The sequence below is a fragment of the Leuresthes tenuis genome, unplaced genomic scaffold (genome assembly GCF_036924035.1).
Source record: "Leuresthes tenuis unplaced genomic scaffold, fLeuTen1.0.hap1 SCAF_11, whole genome shotgun sequence".
In the NCBI taxonomy this organism is placed as follows: domain Eukaryota; kingdom Metazoa; phylum Chordata; class Actinopteri; order Atheriniformes; family Atherinopsidae; genus Leuresthes; species Leuresthes tenuis.
This window is the reverse complement of record NW_027325365.1, coordinates 5,813,861-5,835,507: the sequence shown is the minus strand read 5'-3', so window position 1 is coordinate 5,835,507 and position 21,647 is coordinate 5,813,861. Positions and strand designations below refer to the sequence as shown.

Below are 21,647 nucleotides of genomic sequence, written 5' to 3'. Positions count from 1 at the left end.
CCCTCGTTTGACCAACACCCATAAAAATAGGTTTAGAATGCATGCAGTCGCTGATTCCTGTTGATTTTGTTAAGCTGCAAAGCACCGCCCCATGTTACACAACAATATCTGTATGATCTTACATTACTACTTTAACTAGTGGTAATGTTTAAAGGTGTCATGCAGAGCTGACAGAAACCTATTCAGCCAATATTGTGACATATTTTCACTTTATCTTGATATCCCAAATTATTTTAATTATTTGATGTTTTTTTCATGCGACAATGCCAAACATATTCTGCTTACCTTAAACATTTCAGTTCTGGGCATGAAAACAAGTGATTTGAAAATGTCTCAGATGTTGAAAATTATAACGGACATTGGGAAGTATACTCTGATATCATTAACTGATATGTTAAGAATATAATTCCAAAATAAAGGAAAATGCTAGCCCACTTAGTCGCAGCCCTAGTGCCGTGAAGCTTGATTCAGTAATATCCACAAGTTTCTAATTCTACATTTGATCATTTCAGTTTAGCAACAAAAAGCATTATGAGGGCCAAACAAAAGGAACAGATTAATCTGAGATCTACAACATCTGTAGCATTTTCTACAAGCTGCAAGTTTGACCTGCGGTCTGACTCTAACCAAAGCATCAGATTTCAGTCATTGGTCCGCTGTCAGAGATCCAATCAGCACAAGCTTTCGACTCAACATATAAAAACAGAAGTGTGATTCTGACAGAACGGAACTCTGAGCATAAATGCTGTAATGCTATGTCTGACATCCAAAGTGCTGTAATCACCAATAAGAGCTGGCGACGTTCCTGCGTTGGTGACGCATCGCCTCCAACCGAGTGAAGCTGCACAGAGATGAACACCTGTGCTTCTCTGCCTATTCGACGACGTCAAAGTGCACGAGGATAGTTTGGAAAGGACACACTCACCTCGTGACACCGGCATCAACACCGTCGCTCGCGTCATTTGAAGCCGGACTGATAGAGTAAGCGGGGATGCGCGCGCACACACTCATAAGCAGACAGCTGTGATGGGTCGGTTAAAGGATGTCACACCAAAAATAGAGACTAAAGCCGGTCTTCCCATCAGAATGTTGGGCATCTATATAAAACTACGTTTTGTTATTCTGTTTAGTGTATTCATACTTAGCAGATCTGTCATGTAAAAACAACATTTCTTTAATTCTCTTCGCTCTATGCAGAAATATGTCACGTTTTGATCACAAGCTGTTAGTATTGCAAGGTGAAAAAAAACTGAATCTTAAAAAAGGTGCGGACTGTCACACATAATTCTCTTAATATGGCATCATTAGACGCGCCGTGGAGCCTCATCAACACGCTCCTTCATCAAGCTCCTCAGTCAGCCGCACAGTGTGTTTTACAGTGGAAACAGCCCGGTTAAGAATGGAAACAAACACGGCCACAGCGCCCCGAGCAGCCTTCTCCTGTATCGTGTTAAACTGAGAGGCGTTTACAGCTGTTTTGTTTCATAATACAGGACGACATGCTGCGCTGTGAGAGCTGCCTCTTCACAGCAGCACAGGAGACACACACACAAAAAAGCATCCACGGCCTTAAGTGGAAATTACTTTGATTGCTTTCATGGATTAAATTACATAAATATATAATACAATGACTGTAATGATCAAAAATAGGGTTTAAATCGACCTGTGATGATTCTGGATGCACAGCGACCACATAAACCTCCACATTCCTGTGTTTAGTTTATGCACTTTTTTGTCATTTTATAAGTTCCTGATATATATATATATATATATATATATATATATATATATATATATATATATATATATATATATTATTTTCTGCAATAACAGCAGTAGGAATAGTTACTGCAGCCCTTTATTTAAAAGGGAAAATTTTACTTTAGGCCAAAAATATTACCAATGGAAGAGGGTGCAATTTGAAAAGGGAAATCAAATGCATTTAAAATCCTTTCTCTGTAGATTTCTGTTGTATTATTTCTAAATAATGATGCTAGATTCATATTGGGCGGCTTTGACCACATCGAAAAAATTGAAAAATGCTCCGTCTCAGAGGCAGGTTATTTTTCTGAGCAAATTAAAAACGTAGACCTAACGCTAAAGATACGCGGCACGCGTGGGCTCGTGACAGGCTGTAACGCGTTAACAAACAAGGCTACATTTTCAGGAATATAACCTCAGTGGTTGCAGTTGTCGTGTCTTTCCCTAAGCCTTCGATAGAGACCGAATTGGACACTTAAAACACTCTTTCTGCACTGCGTACAGTTTATTTGGTCATTTTTGACCATATGACTCTTCTTCACCGGAGGGATTTTTTTACGCAGCTTATATTTTATCGAGCAAATATTAGACTCAGAAATGAAGCCCCCTGCTTTGTTAAAATGCCCTTTATAAAAGAGAAATCCAAACAATATCTAATTTGAGCTGAGTGGATGTCACACGACATATTTTGAAGAGAGGAGGCCGCTACGATAGGTGGCAAAACCGAAACGAATCATCCAATTAAAACCCCCAAGAGCTGGTGATTGATGATGTCAGTCTTTCTGCTTCTAATTAACGTTTAACATAAGCCGAAAGAAAAGAATAAATTCTGATCAGGTTTACTTGAGATTTCAAAGCTAATTGAACCGTAGTTTTTTAGGTTTAGACGGTTATTTATCCACAGCAGTGCGGGTGTGGACGGTCTGCAGAACTCAGAGCGGGTTCATCATCATATCTGTAAAACACAGCCTCCGTTTTTATTCCCTCTCATGATGCAGGCCTGCAGGGATGATGAGTAGAAATTAAATAAAAATAACAAAATAGTCAAAGATCCAGACAAACGTAAAGAAATTAAAATATATTTGTTCAAATTAATTTGCAAATTGCCGTAATATCAAGCCAGATTTGGAAATTATGACCCCTTTATTACCTTACCAGGAACGCAAAATAAAAATCAGTGTCTGCCCATTGCTTCACTCTAAACTTAACTGCTTTAAATTTCTACCAAATTCTGGATTAAACTCTGAGAGTGTCAAGGTAAATTACATTCACTGTGATATTAATATCATTTCATCACTATGAACCTTTTCCAAAACGATGCGTGCTCCTGTCCAAATCCCCTAACTAAATTTATCCCCACCAGCTCCTGCTCGTTATGGAGAAATATGTATTCAAAGCAGCCGCAAAGGGTGGACCTCCACGGTAGATAATAGAATTTCCTGCTGTTTTACAACTCTGTCCCTAAACCAATGTCACCATATGCTCCTGTTGGCACAATGCTCCACAGTGGCTTTGTGAGCAGCAGACTTTACCCAGCAGGGTCAGAAAAACACGACTGTATTTGTGAATCATTGCTTTTTCCCAAGCTCAATTCAGCCTTTGGTTGGTTTCAGCAAGGTGTACAAAGATTATATTTAATCTGCTAAAATATTAATAACACAGAGCTGTTGTTGCATTCTGTGTAAAGACATTTTTAGCTTTGGGGGTTTATTCAAGCTTTAATATTTCAGTGTGAGCTAAACCCTGAACAATCGTCTTTTTTTCTATTTTGTTAAACGTACATTCAATCTGACAACACCTTTGGTAAACTCCATGTAATTTATCAAAACGAATATATGTCTAATGCGCCGTCAAAACAAATCAAATGCGTTGTGTTGGACGAGGTTCAGATAAAACAAGGTGCGTTTTTTCTCTGAACAGACGTACCTGCAGCTTTCTCTCTCGGGCGCCCAAGTCGTCGCATCCAACTCGTTTTCTGTCTCTAATCCGTTTTTCCGCTTTACATCTTAAACCTCCTTCAGGAAAATTCACATTCTCCCTTGTCAAACTGCGAGCCGCAGCACGGCGTCGTCTTTATTATTGGCTCGTTTTACGCTGCAGCATTATATTACACTGGATCTCTGGATTCTACCTGCAGGGACACGTTGGAGCATGGCTGACATGCCAATAGTCGATATAAAATAACCACATGAAAAATAAATACACAAACAATATAAAGGATATCTGAAACTGGAAGTTTTCTTAAAAAGATTTCATGGCTTAAGTGTCAGAAAATGCTTTTTACAAGGCCATATTTAAGTTGTATGAAAATAAATATGAGCCAACGTGGTATTTATTTTCAGATGAGAGGTTTGTTATTTGCTTTTTTAAGGCATCATAAACACATATCTGTGAGTTGTAATGTTAGAGTGAAGAGCTGCTGTTTATTTATAGGCAGATAACTTCAAATCAGATCCACAAATGTTGGGTAAGTTTGGGCTAAGTTCGCGTGCAACACAGTGCATTAGAGCGCACATTAAGCTAAACGTTCTATGCGTAATTACGCACGAAGAAAACAGCATATCACGACCGCAGACCCCTTCTAGCTCAGTGCTCCGCCAAACTTTTCCATAACGATGTTGGTGTCAGTATTTCACTGGCCATCAACTCTCCCTTTCTAAAGGAATACACCAGCAGAGGGAAACAACTGCATAAACATTTTGGGGCATCTTTCTCTTCGGCAGCAACAGACTCCTCCTATTCCCCACGTCCAATTAGTTATTATGGTCCGGCCCTTTAAGACGCAGCAGCGGGTCACCAAGTGGTGTAGTGTTTCTCTAATTGAACTTCGCCCAATCAACAATAACTCGTTAGCAGTCGCTTTCTTTTTCTTGGTGCTTGAGAAAGCTTTTTCTCCTTGCAGGGATTCACCCATCCAGTCTGTCACTTTCTAAAGATCTTCATGGAGCTTGGCAGAGGAACTGGGACTCTCTGAGGGGAATACAGTCCGGTTGCCTCCACAACTACGCCCGAAGCATGGTTATTTCGGAGGAAGGCTCTCAGGCGAGCTAAGTTGCAGCATTCGGCTCTAAGTGTCAGAAATATAGTGGAGTTCTGCCAGAGGAAAACTTGAGGACGCCTAAATCTGCCATTTGAATGAAATAATCAACTTTTCTGGAAGCAGCGATTCTTCGGGACTGCGATGACCTCCAGTAAAGACATGAAGGCAGGGGCTGTGTTGCAGTCCAGCGGCGAGGAGAGGAGACGGGCTCCGTTGGACCAGCTGCCGCCGCCGGCTAACTCCAACAAACCGTTAACGCCGTTCAGCATTGAGGATATTCTTAATAAACCCTCCGTGAAGAAGTCGGTCGCCACTATCTGTCCGCCGAGAGTGCTGGAGAAAGTGACTGGCTCGAACTCGGCGAGGAACGGGATCACCACTCCGTCTTCACCGCTGTGCGCGCTGGAGGAGCTGGCCAGCAAAACCTTCAAGGGTCTGGAAGTCAGCGTAATCCAGGCAGCAGAAGGTACGACCTTTCATTACTAAAATGTGAATTTTCAGCAGGGAACAATACATGTTCTGCTGATTTCTAGAGGGAGCGTGTACACGAGCTGACATAAGTGCGAGCTGAGATAAGCGCTAGCTGGGTTTTGTTTTGACTTTTAATGAGGACATAGGGCAGCTGTATGGGAATGTATGCAGGATAAAGAGAGCGAAATACACCATTAATGTATGCAAACGTGTCTGCGTATGACTGATAAAGTGAGTTAAAACTTACTGAGACTGTAGACAGCGTGCTGTCAAAGAGTCAATTAGCTATTATGGCCTACTGCAGAGCTGAGAGCTGACTGGCAGATAAACTTTAGCAGAATAGCACGTTGGGCTTTGAAAAAAACAAACTTTTATTGAACTTAAAAACATATGCAACAGCTGCCACTCTTGTGTGTTTAAAATCATGTTAGATGGGAATTTGGCCAGTTTGTTAAACAAAACGTCTGAGTGCTAATTCAAATTTTTTGACTCTATTGATATCACTTTAAAATAATCTGTTTAATTATATCCCGAGTGCTCTTTTTTTTATTAAAGTTTGCAACATGTGGGTCGCTAAGAATAAGTGAAATAAAAGCTCTGTTTTGCTCTCGGGGAAGGACAAAACCATGGTTAAAAACAGGGGTCAGGCCTGTTTTGCAGTGCCCTCTGTTGCTGCTGTAGTTTTGGGGAAAGTGACCCTTGCGGCCGTTTCATCCTTCTCACATGTTTCCTACTCCCACCCCTCCAAGGTCGAGAGCATCTAAACGCCTTCGGACAGAGGCAGACGTCGAAGAAGAGGAGAAAGTCGCGGACGGCCTTCACCAACCACCAGATTTACGAACTGGAGAAGAGGTTTTTGTACCAGAAGTACCTTTCTCCGGCCGACCGTGACCAAATCGCGCAGCAGCTGGGACTCTCCAACGCGCAGGTCATCACCTGGTTTCAGAACCGCAGGGCCAAGCTCAAGAGGGATCTGGAGGAGATGAAAGCGGACGTTGAGTCACTAAAGAAAATCACCCCACAGACCCTGCAGAAGCTCGTCACCATGGACAATATTGACGATCCGCAGGGTGAGGGGCCTGGGGCCAGATCACCAAGTATCTCTCCGACCTCTCAAGGACATCGAGCCTTCCCGCAGTCCCCCTCCTCGTCAAGAGATCACACCACGGATGAATTCTCGGAGGATGATGAGGAAATTGAGGTGGACGATTAACAGCCAGGGGAGGTGCGATTTTCATAAGCAACAACAACAAAGAATATTGAAAAGGGACATTTTTTCTTCCCAAACTTTTTGCACGGATATAGATGAAAAAGGAGAATATACACGTATATGAACACTTCGGGGGAAGTTTTCCTCCACCTCCTTATTTTTCATTCTTTGTTTTAATTTATTATTCGGACTTGTAGATCCGTCCAAGTCTGTGTTTAGTTTCCACCACATTATTTGAGCAATATTGTTCTTTCAGGCAGACATTACTCACTGTTATGGTACAGGAAGACTGAAAATCATGTAAACGTTCAAATGGAGTTTATAATCATTCACGTTCGTGTTTAAGGGGGGGTGAAAAGGTTGTGCAATTCTGTTTTATTTTTACACCATTTACTCAAGTTTCCTCTAAAGGCATTGGATCTGACAGATATTTAAATCACGCACCCTCCCTTTTCTTTTCCCCTTTTTACATAAAAGGCTTGGGGTCCATGTGAATCCCACCTGTAAACTTTGTTTTTATTTTTATTTTTTGTCTCTGCAAGCATGCAGATATTCGCAGCGCAAACGAGGCATCACTGTTGGTATCAGCTGCAACCTTTTACACGCCCTGACTTCTGTATATAGGTCAAACACCTTATGCGATAATTTTATTGTAACATTCTATTTAATCAGCATCTATGTAAATAAAGGTTATATGATATTTCAAGACACTTTCGGCGCGACTGGATGTGCGACTGTCCGAAATTAAAAACTGGAGGGACGAATCAGTCGTGTGTTGGATCATTTGGATAGGATTAAACTTCACAAGACTAATCACAGGGGCATTATTCACAAACTATATGGCTCATCTTTAAACCCAAGAAGAAATATTACAAGAATAAGTCTGCCACAGCGTAGGATGAGCTATACTCACAACGTTTCCTCAAAATTCTACAGGCATGCTGCACGAGACAGCAAAAAAAAAAAAAAAAAACATTAATTCCCTGTGAGAGATGAAGAAAATGCATTAAGTATTCAACCTAAACTCTGCCTTGCTTGGTAAAAATGTCACTTTTTGATTCATTGACCTCTGCTTTCAGCCTTGAAGTGCCATGACTTCAATTAGCAGCCGTCTACTGCCTTTATTCCCATTCTTTCGCATGGCTTTGAATACATCTTGTCTCAAGAAGGTCCCGGTCTGGCTGCGGTGTTAAGAAAAGCTTGCCTCCACCCCTGCACCATATGTTTTCTTCCTCCTTCTACGAATCGTCTTTAACACAACTAGTCGACATGATTGATTAGGTTAACCCGCCTTTGCCTTACATAAAACAGCTTCCACCGAGCCGTGGGCAATAATGGCACGCATCTGCCACTCTTGACTCGGGTTTGTTTAGAAAGAGAGAGAAAAAAAGAAGTCACTCATGAATGGCAAATGGGTTAGTGTGAGGATCCTAATGAATAAACCTCAATGGGAGGCAGTGGAAATGCGACGTGCTGCTGCTGCTGGCTGACCATTTGCAACAGTTTTGTAACGGGATCAAAAGTTTAGTGTGTGTGTGTGTGTGAGTGTGTAAGGCCGGGTGTGTGGGTTGTAGTTTTTCGTGACAGAATGTTATTCATATTTAAACGATTAGCCTATAACTTACTCTGCAGTTGTCCTTGGGCGGGAAAACGACCAGATATTTCTTTGCTCTTTTGCGCAAACAAATGTTCAACAAGTCAGAGACTTTTTAAAAATTATTTTATTTTTTTTTATCTGAAAGAGAAAGTTGATTCAAAAGCGTTTTGCGTTTTATCTGCACTTTTTTCCACCTAAATTTTGCTAGGATCTTTCTTTTTCCTCAAAGAGCCTTTTGAATATTTCTGAGTTTTTAAGAAACATCATTCAGAAGGCAGACCAACACGGTCATTTAAAAAGAAAGATATTTTCATGCCAGAAGCCAGTTTTATGTGAGTCATTTTCAAGGCGCAGTCAATGCACTCAAGTTAAACCGGTGCTGGATAAGAGGAATTTAAAAAAAAAAAGAAAGACAGGAACAAAAGTAAACAGATATAATATGAAGCTAAACAAACTAGGCCTATTAGGAGCGATTTTTTTTTCTTCTTAGAGAAATAGCAGGCTGGCAAACAATAGATGTAATCGGCTGGAATCGTGGAGGTTGAAAAGTCAAGTAGGTCTTTCAGTGAAGAGGCACTGTGGCCTGGCAGAGGGAACCACGCAGAGGATGGAGCTTTAAGTAAAAGTGGAACAATCCTCCCTTTGATATCCTCAACGCCTTATTTATCAGAGGGAAAAAAAACCCTATTAGGAAACTACTGAAATTGAAAGACTGTTTGTGTAAATTTATTCTATTAACTCCGTTATTTCACTGTATGATTTCATTTTGAGGCAAGATTCTTCATCTCAAAATGTGGTTGACTATTCGGTTGACTTCTGTTTTAAATGATGGTCTTCATTTTTCACGTTTCGTGTCTTTCCTTCATATATGAGCTGGTGGAACTTCAGTAAGAGATCGATGGATCACAAACACCAGCAGCAACTGGCTTTCCAAAATCCCCATCTTCATCCTCAGGAGCCACATCTAGATTCCTAATTTTGTGCTATTGTGAGAAAACAAAGCTCAGAAATAAAAGATGAGCTGCAATCTAACCAAGGTTTCCAACAGCAACCTGAAAACATTCATTTTGGCCTAAAGGTCACAGCTTCAGGGCATTATTGTATAAATTAAGAGCACACTGAAGGGATACACAGTGTTTTTAGGTCTGGCAAAGAGGAAAGAAGAAGAACCACTCGGGCCTGATTTGCAGCAACTAAATGCTAATGTTATGTTTAGATATGATGCATAAATGATAATAATCATATTTCTTTCTTAACAAAAAACAAATTGGTTTTAGGAAAACATGGAGTCCCAAAACAAAAGCCTCCTCTTGTTTGTATAATCTCATCCTCCACAAATAAAAGGTCTGAAAGTATCAATTCCACAGCTAACATTTTCTTTTATATGACATCTAAATTTCTAAACTTTAAGCTTTAAGACACACAGTTAACCTTTTTTTTTTTATCTTTATAGAGAACTGGAATGAAGGAAAGGGTAAATGACACCATTAGACACCAATTCTAATCATATATGAGCACGTTCAGTGATTTTATTAGGAACACTGACTCCTGAACAAGACATTGAAGAAACCTCAGATTCAGTCCAGTGAAATGCTGCAAAAATGGTCCGACTCTGACACCGCATTGTACTTGGAGTCAAGACGGAAAAAGATACAAGACTTGAATATATCATCAACTTGTCACAGGAAAGACTGATTCTTTCCCTTCATTCTGAAAAAGCACGAACATCAAAGGCTCTGTGATGCTTGAACAGCATCAAGTCTGCCACCTAGTGCTCATCTGGGAGAACTGCTTTTACGAGAAGTTCCGAGGACAATGGATTAATGAAATTCTGGAAAGCTAAAGAGGTCAAGGGCCTGAATGGATAGAAGATTTAAAAGAAACAATGTGTGTCCAGTCTTCACAGTACAGACTAAATGAAGCGCCTGCTGATTTTACATTTGGTCATGATTCAGGGGCACCCGCACCACTGACTCTACACGTGAATGTCAGAGTGCTTGTGTTAAATAACAGCTGCACACAGTTCTGTCGCCCCTGTGAGAGCTCTTTGAAATCTAAAAAAACAGTTAAGAATGGCCTCCTGTTGGGCTTTTGGACCACCAACTGGCCATGTAGCTCAGTGTTCAACAAGTTAAGAACAGTGATATTGAGTTGAAGTGTTCTGATCTTGGTTCATAAATGGGATTAAAAGTCAGGACACGTCAACCTCTGCAGCCATTAAACAAGAAAATCTGTGTGCGCCTCGGACTGAAACAACTTTTTTTTTTTTAAAGTTGCGCCGAGAAGCGTATCTTAAACATTCACCGAGAGCTGCCATCCCGCAGAAGGGTACCAGACATTTCAAAGGCACTGAATATGATCAATTATAAAAGTGTAAAGGACAAGGCACAGCCATAAATCTAGCTTGAGGTAGCTGTGGGCGTCTGTATGGAAGGAAACCGAGAGATCTGCATGGACACAGGACAGGAGAGACATTATTGTTGCAGCTAAGATTCATCAATAAAAGCTTTCCAGCTGTAATTATTATCTGGATCTAATGTTAAGAGACTTTTAGAGCACTAAAACAGCCAGACTACTAATAACCAAAACTGGTGCTACTAAGGATAGAAGAAGCTTCTCTGTAGCAGACCCCCAAAAGTCTGACGACATAAAAACCAAAATGAGGTCCAAAAGGAAAGTCGCCGTCTGTCGTAAAAGAGGCGCGACTCACATGAAGCATTATTTCAACAGCACAAGTATTTCAAACACGAGCTGCAAAAGAACATTTTGGACAAGTCAAGAGCCCAGAATCTGTGCCGGGACCTTTAAGTGACTGTTCACCGTGTCCAGTTTAGTGAAAAATGGGAAACTATGTAGTTCCCAGATGTGTAAAGTGATACAGACATTTCTGTAGAGGACCAAAGCTGCAGGTACAAACAAAGAGGTCTCTCCTTTTCATTTTAAAGGAGAGGGCGAGTGTTTACATCAAGTTTCTTTTCCTTCACTGGTAATTCATTTAAAGCTGTAAGAAAATGTGAAGAACTTCATTAACTAACAAAACATTCAACCAAATGGCAGCATGCTGAACTTAGCACCACCACCAGCTGAGATTTTGTGCTAAAAAGCAGTAAATTTATGCTCAACTTTTGAAACGTTCAGACTGAAATTATGATCCGAGGGGGTTTCACCCAAGATAACTTTGAAGGTGAATTCTGTCACCAGTTAAATACTAAAATGCATAAACTTGCAAGAAAAATGTTCTCACCGTCCATTTTGCTGCAACTTTTCACTTTTTCTCCAAACCTCATTAACATGATTCCAGATTAGTTCAGTCATCATAGGTCAAGTGCATGAAAAGTTACTCAAAGGCGTCTTCATTATCAAATCAATTACTGCCCACAATCAGTCAAAAATAATCCTGTAATTCTGAGCAAAACGCTTCAGCCGGTGGAAAACTAAAATATCAAAATAAAACTAGTTATCAATATCCACTTGATTTGCCATGAGGAAGGAGATGACGCCATGCAGCACCTGTCAGGTGACACGTGTATAAAAGTGGATGATCTCACGTGAAACGATCTCATCTTAATGAAAACACACCGTCAGTGGTGACAAAAGAGCTTTTTTCCATTTAAAATTTATTTTCAAAAATACAAAACAAGGAAAATAAGTTTATGTACACAAACACTATTAAAATAGAATATGTATGGTACAAAATATTTACAGCTTTCCTTCAAACTGAAAACAAGTCCTATCTGGTCCTTTTATCCTTGATGGTGTAGTGAAGAACTAATGGTTGGGCCTGTGGGGGAGGGGCAGATTCAAAATATTATATTTGTTAGAAATACATTCAAACTGAGGCACGTACAGCAATTATTACAGATAAATCACAAGATTGTTTGGTTTAAATACAACGTAGCATGTGTTTAAAATAACTGAGGAATACAGGGATTTATTTATTCTAAAATCCAACTGAAATTTACAATTCCACATTATACGTCTTCGGTGAATATTCTCCAGATTTTACAGTTGAATTACAGTACAAAGAAAATTTGCTCAAGTGTGAAGGAATGTATGACATTTATTGGCACTGTGGCTGACAGTGGCTGTACTGTACCTTGCCAAACCAGTGTGAGAGCCATAACCGCTTCATGGTCATGTGATCGGGCAGGGACTCGTTATTGAACAACATCTGGACCTATGGGGAGACCACACAAACAGATGTAAAGGGCAATCTAAAAAAACATCTGAATATTTTAATGAGTGAAACCCATTTGCTGCTGGTGAAAAGAAGCAAGCAGGAGGATTTTATTTCTATCGTGAAAACGAACTCAGACTTTGTCCTGATGGCACCGTCACTGTCATGGAACTAAATATGTTTAATCTGCTTGTTACTGGAACATGTAATCCAAACCACCTTAACAAACCTCCACACAGACACTCAACAGGAAGTCATTTATTCCCAACAGAACATCTAAAATAAGGAAAAGGATTAGTTTCCATTTTGCAGATAAGGTTTTCCCACAAGCTACGACACAAATTCAGATAAAACCGAACAACATTTAGCAGATTTTTTTAACCTATAAAAGTTATTTTTAGAATCCTTCTGTGCAGGGCTTAAATTGTGTGAATGCCAAGGATCGGACCAACAACTAGGAGGAAAACAAGAAGGTTTGAGTGGGAAGATTGACCCCTTTCCTGCCGAGAGGAAAACACAAACGACCTTTAACCTAGAGAAAAAAAAAATACATGAGCTGGATTGTGGGCTTATCGCTCTCAAAAATTCAGCTGGATACGAGGTGTCAACAGCTCCCGGATTTAAAGAGTCATCTGCTGTGAAAAGTTGCCTTCTGCAAACACGGTGCCCAACAAGCTAAAGAGGCATCTGGAAAGCAAACATCCCTTTCACATCGAGAAAAAAAAAAAAAAAAAGTCTTCAAAAGAGCTGAAGATCTAAACAAGAGGCACCACAACCGTCGGTACGATTGTGGGAAAACATTTAGAAAGAAGTAGTCCGGATGCCTGCATTCAAGCTCGTAGGCTCCAATAAGTTGCATGCTAGCAAAGCTAACAGCAAGGCCGATTAAAGCCCAGACAAAAGTGGAGACATTCATCCTTCCCAGTTGGAAAACAAAATGTTCAGACGCTGCAACAAGGCATCACAAGGGCCTCTGCATGGCCCTTAAATCAAAGCAAGAATCATTGAGATGACCGAAAGTAACGTTTGACTCAGAGGCTGAAACTGAGCTGAAAAAGGTTAAAATATTTCCAAAATACAAACAGATGTGAGTGTGGCTGTGCAATTATGTTTATTTAGAGATTTAAAAAAAAAAGGGCAACTTTTTTTAAAATATTAATTTCACGAGGAACAAACTGTGTTTTGCATTAGTAATATATGGTAAACAGTGAGCTACAGAGTGATAACATGATGTAGGGGCCATTTTGTATTCACATGAGGCGTTGTTAAAACCTGACATAAAACAATCGAGCATTTTATCATACATGCATATTTTGAGCAGCGTGTACAGAGCGGACCGACCAAAACATCGTTCCGATCAGAATGAGCTAAAGAAATACTGCATGTAACAAACTCAATATCCTGTTCCGTGTGGATAATGGACTGACCTGGTGTTTTTCCACATTTAGCCGATGACAAAGCACTTTCCGCAGATGTCTCACCTCCGCTCGCACAGAACAGCGAACAAACTTCTGCTGCAGGGACGAGATTAAACAAGATGATGTAAAACCAATGGGGTTACTGACACTTCAAAACAGGAAGTACAGTGACTCGCTTCACATTCATATTTATTGCCCAAATTGTTTCCAGTGGAGAGTTCTGAAAGAAGATGTATTATTCATGTCGTGGTATGAGACGTCTAATTTGCTGTGTTTAATGTGTTCCTGTACCGTGGAGGAATCCCCCCATATTCAACATTTGGAAGTGTAGACCGTGTGTCAACAGTCTCAACTACTGTGAAATTATGGCAGAACATGAAAAAGTAAAAAGCCCAAAAGTTATAAATGTCTCCAGTTTTCCCCGTAAAACTGGAAATATGCGCTGCCGTCTCTGGACAGCATTCTTAAATTTGAGCATTATTGTATTTAAATGACTTTAATGTCGGTCTAAAGTTATTCTGCTACTCAGGAGTTTTATTACAAAACACATTTCCAGCACAAGAAACGCAAACCTACAAGGTAACTGTATAAACAGGGTGTGATGCTGTTAAAAATCAGATTTACAGTGGAGTAAGACCCTGCTTACTATCGCACCATTTCTGCTCCCAAATGACTTATTACACTCTCCTAAGCCTTAGAGCTAAACTTCCCCTTCCCCATGCCTGCATCGCAAGGCTTCAGTATTTATTTTAATGCATAGGCAGAAATTTGTTCTACTGAATTTACACCTCAGTAAAAAGCAGCAAGTATGATCGGATATGCAGTGTAAAGAGGACAGCATGCAGCAAAGGCCGAGAGTCAAATTCAAATCCAGAACACTGCAAGAACACAGCTTGCCTTAGCAAACTGATCCAACATTGCACCCAAGAGTGCGATTTGCTTTTATGGATTTACGAGGGTTCTCATCAGCAACTAATCCAATTTATAAGGTCACAAAGAGGTTAGAATGAGAAACAAATGTATACAAAAAGGCATGAAAGGAACCAATAGAGCTGCATGTTCCCATTACACAATGTACAAACTACACAAAACTATTCAACATTTTAACTTTCAGAGCGGACGAGTAAATGACAATGCAATAACACCTCCACGATGAACGGATCACGATGCACCAATAGGCCTGTAGTTTGGTTTTGACATGCTGTAAAACCAGATAAACAGCCAAGACCAGCAAGGCCCCGGTTTGTTTAATTACAGCTTCTAAAGCAGATGAAAGAACCATCTCTGATTTGGACATTTTGGAACATGACTGAAGGTTGAGGTTATGGTGATTAGCAACACCACACAGGCATCTATAAGCAACTGAGAACTGATGCAACATATGATTATACCAGTGCCTGTGTTTAGTGGGAGGCCAGGTCTTAATGGGTTAAACAAGGGTGCCCTCTGCTGGAAGAACAACATCACTACAGTAGTGATGATGTGGATGTGTCCTACAATGAATCTTAGTTTCCCCTTAATAATTCCTTTTCAAGTAAGTCATCAGCATTATTCCCCTTGTTAAGGGTCTGTCCATTAGTGGGAGTGTCCAAATAAGTGACTCCATTGAATCTTGGGAACTTGTATAAATCAGCAAACAAAGCACTCTGCCACCGAAATACTGTCCATGTGATGTAAAGCCGTGTAAAGCACAGAACAAAAACATTTTTACTGCCTACAGAGCTGCAGCCAGTAGAATCATGGGGTCGTTTCCCTGTCGTGGGCGGGATCAGAACTTATTGGAGCATCTGTGAGGCCACAGCGTCAGAGACAGGACACAGACCCTCCCCGTGTGTCCATAAAGTGCCCCCCACCCTCCCAGAGTGACTTTTATGACAGCCTTTTAGCAGAGAAGAATTAATATCTTCAGGGAGTGATCATAACATCTGTTCTACAGGACTCAACTCTGGTCAGCGGAGAAAAATAGATCAACCTACAAATTCCTACCCCCAGTTAGGAAGCGTTTTCATCGATTCATTATCCGTGCACGTTATGCTGGGAGTGATCCGTGTGTATAAGTGAGATATCCATGTCTTACGCTTTGCAAAGCAGGTTACCAGTGTGGGCAGGACTTCAGCGCTGCTTCACTAGGGCAGAGACGAATAATCGATTTAAAAAAAAAAAAAAACGTTTGACATTCATTTTCTTCTGGATGTTCTACAGACTTCTGGTCTGTAGAACCTCCTTCCGGTTATGCGACGTAGACGAGAAGCTCGCTTGTTTGATAGACTGCAACATATCATGCAAAAAAAAATTTAAAAAAATAAAATAAAAAAAAATAAAAAAAAAAAAATCGGCAAAAGGGACGACGACACCCAGAAAAAACATCCGTGTGTCTAGCGTGTGGGAACATTTCAAACTCAAACCGACGGACCAGACCAAACAATGTGTGAGGACTGCACAGCTTCCATGTCTCAGCATCTCAGCAGAAAGCATCCAGAAGCTTCAGCTGCGGACCAAACAAGCTATGTGATCTAGAGTTCAAATTAAGATAAATTGAGTATCGCCAGCTATGCTAATTTGACTGAAGATTATTTGGCTGCTGCCGCTAACAGCCAGCAAGTGTTTTTTTTTCTTTTCTCTATGTGTTTTCTAGTCAATACATGTTTTTCATTTTCAATTATATTTGTTTGTTTGGAACATTGCAGCTTGTGCCAAAACCATCCAAAAAATGACTGTTTTCTCTATTTTATTTATTTAAATTACTCGTGACATTTATTTTAACTGAGCAATATGCAGCTTGTTTTATTTTATCCTCAAATTCTATTAATGGATAATGTAACTACTGGTAATGAAACAAAAACAAAAAAAACCACATTTGTGTGTTCACTGTTTAAAAATCTAGTCCAGCAGCAACTTTAAATGAGGTTGAATTAAAAAAAAAAGTTTATTGTAATAGATATGTACCCGTTATGGACGGTTTTGTAAAAAAGAAAAGAAAAAAAGGCTTGTCCGATTATTCAGATAATCGATCCATTACCGTGGCAGATTAATCGATTATTAAAATAATCGATAGCTGCAGCCCTAGTTTACACCCGCGGTAGAGAATTCTCTCCGAGCAAAAAGCAGTGTGCTTTGTTTCAACATCACGGGTGGAGGTGCTGGAAACCCAGGGATAAATACCTGTAACATGAGCCCCCATAGTCTCAACTGCGAGGACTGCTTTCTGTAGACGGGGATATACAGAGCGATGTTCTTCACATATGCTCACATCTCATTCAAATGGTTCCCAAAAACTGCAAGGTGCACACTTATCCACACGGAGTCTTGTCATTTTCTCAATTCTACCCAGTTAGTAAGAGAGTGCTGGCCTGACTGAGCAGTAAATAATGATTATCTGCCTCACTGGTGTGCTTCTCCCACTTCCCCTTGTCTCTTTCAAAGTATGAGGCTCCTACATCAGACTAAGCAGCTCTGAGTGCTGGATGCTGCTGTTGTTGCAGCTGTCACTCTGCCGTGTACTTATCAAGCAGTTCAGGGTAGAAATGATTCGGTGAGATGATTAAAGAAAAAGTGTCCCGTTTGGAAAAAGCCTTGTTGCTCTGAAAGCCCCCCCAAACCAGCTCAACAGCTTCACAAAGCACACACACCTTCATACATATACAATGCTACAAACATATAGGTAAAACCTACCTGAAGAGTAAGTTTCGTCTTATCTTTCCCAGCTAGTGATGAGCTGTAAAAACAAACCAGAGTAGAGAGCCCTGAAGGTGCTAAGGAGCGCTGCAAAGATTGATCTTGAAACAAAACACACACTAATATATTCACCCTTGTGTTTACATTCAAATATTCCACGAAAGTGCACACAAATCACTCAAAGATAAGACAAATGAACGGCTTACCTAAGCCTTTCTAAACACAGCGAAACCTGCTCATCGTATCTGTAGAAGTGAGCTTTCGAGTGGTCAAAGCTTGTATAAGGTAAACCTGTAGCATCCGATACATCTAGAGAGAAGGAAAATAGGGTTTAACCTTGAAAATGAACACATCACCATGTTGTTAATGAGACACATTATTGTACAGTTGTCTATCACATGAAATTTATGACCACCAGTAGTTAAATCTCAACAATGATGCTTAGAAGACCAAAAACTTGATGATACCCTAACCGGGGGCTCACACCAAAAGCGTCTCGAGCGGCCGTGGTTGCTCAGGGCGCTCACAACCCGCCGCCTCTGCTGCCGGAAGCGGCCAGAGAAGCCGAAGCGTCCAAAGGGGCGGGGCTTTCAAATAGCAGGCATATTTAATAATCCATCTATCCATCGGTTCCTACAATAATAAGTTTCTCCTCCATGGTTTTTACTCTCGCTCTGCCCTTTTCCGCCTTTTTTCCTCCTTTGGAATCCAGATCGGCTGTGTCGCGTCGCTGTTAATTTGCATAAAGTTTAGCCTCTCTCAACTTTCGAAGCTCACAACGCCAGCCGCTCATCGACGCCACTTTATATTGAAAATTAATGGCAGCTGGCCGCCTCTGCCGCTCAAGACGCTTTCGGTGCGAGCGCCCGGTAAGACTTCTGGTCTTTGCTGGTGCATAAGCCCGCATTAGTCAATGGTCACACAGACAGAACTACAGTAAGATTTTACCATAAGGGTTAATAATTTGAAGCTTTCATCATAAAAGATACCCCAAGTTAACATTTACATTTCTTCATTCCAGTTAAATCTGGTACTAACAGTATGTGTGGAAGGTTTCACATCAAAATGTATTTCTCTGCAGCAGGGACGTCCACGTCGGGTCCTCGAGGGCCGCTGTCCTGCAGGTTTTAGATGTTTCTCTGCTTCAACACACCTGATTCAGATCAGTGCATCATTAGCAGATCTTTTGAAGAGATCCATTTAATCTGAATCAGGTGTGTTGAAGCAGAGAAACATCTAAAACCTGCAGAGCAGCGGCCCTCGAGGACCAACTTTGGATATCCGTGCTCTACAGTCTTCCATACAGGGTCTTTTTGTAGAACAGCCATTTCAACTTATAGTGAAGTCAGACAGATGATGCGGAGAAATGACCGCTTACCGTCTCCTGCAGGTTGGATGACTCGCTCTAACCCCCTTGACTGATAAAACTCCTTTATTCTTTTGTCTTCACCTGAGAAAATACATCCACAGAGCTTACAAACATGGCATGAAATTTAGGGAATCCACCTGTTGTTGACATATTTATTGTCCTAAAATGACATTCATCATCTGCAACAATCACAAGTTTTACATTAAACTGGCTGTGCTAAAAGATAGTATACAAACGCTGTACAGCGGCACCCAGGACTTGCACTTTCATACTCATAACATCAGTTAAGAAAACCAGAAAACAGGCAGAGAACTTACTTTCTTGTAGTCCAGGCACCAGTTTGTAGACAATGTCTTGCATCACTCTATCCAGTTTGAGGTTGAGTAAGGGCTGGGTTTCATGGATTTTGATGTTGCACATTGGACAATATTTGCTGGTTTGCAGGTACTTCACAATACAACTTTTACAGACTGTTGAATAAAAACAAAGTAAGAGTGCCTTCTTACTACCCTGATGAATGCATGCTGCCAAATACAGATTTTGTTCTAACGGCATTAAGTATGAGAACTTAAGATTGAGACTTACAGGTGTGCAAACACTCTGTAATTGTCGTGGCATCTATGAAGTAGCCTGCGCAGAGGTAGCAGACAATGTGTTCGTTCAGGTCCTTGATCTTCAACTTGACTTCTTCCTGTCAAATCAAAAGGGGAAAAACAAGCATCATGTCAGCTTGAAGTAAACTCTTGAATATATGTGGCAGATTTTACACCCCCGTTTCGCCTCTGACTCCTTCCCTCGCTGGCTCAGAGGCGTATCAGTGATGGATCAGCTTTGAACCAACGCCAAAGTCTGTTTTTAAACGACTCTGATCCAAACAAGGGCGTTTTCATCCCTGCTTGAAAGTCATGTGTTAAAAGGCTTCATTATCATAAATTAACACACCCCTTCGCTAAGCACCACAGCACTCACCCTGCAGGACAAGACACCCCGACACACCAAAAAGAACTGCCTAGGAACGGTTCAAACCAGAAAACAGACAGCCCAAGGCTTTGGCCAGACCTATAAACTCCTCTAATGTCAATCTGATCGTGCACCTACTGGATACTGCAACAAGTTTAGGTCTACAGAGGCCTCGTACTGCCCCCCCACAAGACCCAGAAGGTCAGCTATCAACATCCCAGAACCAGACATCATAAAGACACTTATGACACTGATCAGTGTACATTGCCGAGCTTGCCCTCTATACCCTGCACAGAGGGCACAATCAGGGGGAAATAATTGGAAAGCTATAATGAACAAGAGAATTGATGAGATCAAGTGTGGGCATGCGGCAAATATTTGGTGTTAAAACTATTAACTTGTCTTTTAAAATAACAAAACCAGAAAATTGCTTTGAATTTTAACTACTTTTATAACAACCTGAAAGAGCCAAAATCCTTTAAAAATACATCTGATCTGTGTACAGTCTCTTAATTTTCATAGTTATTTTTATGAATGAATATTGCCTCTGAATAATATCTAAAGTGCTTTTAATTGTGTCTTTGAAGATGTTAAAAATATTATTACAGTCTTAAAGTATAGTGAAGATTTTAGAGATGTAGGAAGGTGAATGAGTAAGACAATTTCAATCTATTATTGGGAGATTTTCCTCTGTTGATAAAGTATATCATAAGATTTCCAGAGCTGTATGTGCAGAAATGTACTCAAACATGAGAGCCTTTGGACCAGACACCACTGTGCAGGTGCTGCTGTTGCAAGACCCTGACCTCTGACCTCCAGTGAACTCAAAGGAAGAGAGCAAACTTTACCAAAAAGTTTTTACAAGTCAAATACACTCACATGGAAACGGAGCTGCGTGTGAACGGTTAATGACGTTCCGCGAGACGAGCGTGATGAGTTTAAGCGTGATTGGGCACTAGTGTGTGCAGTTGTCATCAACAGCGCACAGCAACGGCACGATGTGCGACATTTAACGCATTCCTAACGTTCAAACCAGCGGGAGTTTGAAACGGACCGCCGTTGCTTCATTATACAACAAGCTGAATGAGAACCAGCGGAGCGCTGCGGCCGTTATCGCCTCAGCTCACTCACATGACGCTTGAATCACAAGTAAACTCCCGTTTAAACTGAACAAGACACCAACGTGTGCCCAGAAATAGATGAAATTGCACCAGAACAGTTTGTTGAGGGTTTTTGTGCACGTTGCTTCGCACAACAACACGGTTGGACCTCCGCCGTCTACGCATGCTCAAGATCGTCTCTGCTCGCAGCGCTTCAGCATCGTTCTCCGTTTCTCACCATCAGCTCCGCGGAGACGACAACGATCTTCCGTTAGTATGTCAGATTAACTCGCATGTCAGAGCTTTCACTCTCCGTACGTTTTCCTCGGGTGTAGCTGAGCTAAAGTAACACGGCCACTTACCTCGCTCCTTAGTGGGTCTAGTTTGTAAACGGACTGTAGCTGATTTCGTAGCCGCATCGCTATGGCCATCGGACCTTGCTCCGCCATCTTTGGGAATTATGCTCAGTTCCGGGTAAAACGGAAGTGGCATTTTCTGCAAACCGAGGCGGGTAAACGAGAAAATAAGAGTGATAAATACCCCAAATATATATAAAAAATATATATATTATTAATTAAAAAATATGTGCAAGCCTTGTTCAAGATTTTAGATTATATTTCAAAGATGATATCAAAGTGTTAAATAATTATCGACAGTCAAACATCGAATTTAAATAGATTGACTGTAGTTACTTTCTTAGTAATCTGATTACATAATGCCAAGTACAAGTAATCAACACAAGGCAGGCTCCACCACAGTTAAACCTGAACTGAGCAGTTGAACTTTCTAAATAACTTAATCAATGTTGCTTTAGTCCCTGTTTCTTGTTATTTATGTTGTGTTTTGAATGCTGGAAGTAATGATATGAC

The 21,647-nt window shown here is 40.7% G+C and overlaps 2 protein-coding genes across 2 annotated transcripts; one reads left to right on the top strand and one right to left on the bottom strand.

Moving 5' to 3' along the window:
- Positions 1-4,863: 4,863 nt before the first annotated feature.
- Positions 4,864-7,246, top strand: lbx2 (ladybird homeobox 2). Its single transcript, XM_072396329.1, has 2 exons — positions 4,864-5,267; positions 6,022-7,246. Exons 1-2 carry the CDS (start codon positions 4,943-4,945, stop codon positions 6,483-6,485), a joined length of 789 nt encoding a protein of 262 aa, XP_072252430.1. The 5' UTR covers positions 4,864-4,942; the 3' UTR covers positions 6,486-7,246.
- A 4,498-nt stretch (positions 7,247-11,744) lies between these two features.
- pcgf1 (polycomb group ring finger 1) lies at positions 11,745-21,236 on the bottom strand. The gene is made up of 9 exons (XM_072395206.1): positions 21,141-21,236; positions 19,304-19,409; positions 19,036-19,188; positions 18,728-18,799; positions 17,556-17,658; positions 17,347-17,389; positions 13,684-13,770; positions 12,176-12,256; positions 11,745-11,860 (listed from the first exon to the last, which is right to left on the bottom strand). The coding sequence occupies exons 1-9, from the start codon at positions 21,225-21,227 to the stop codon at positions 11,810-11,812; spliced, it is 783 nt and encodes a 260-aa protein (XP_072251307.1). The 5' UTR covers positions 21,228-21,236; the 3' UTR covers positions 11,745-11,809.
- Between the last annotated feature and the right edge of the window lie 411 nt (positions 21,237-21,647).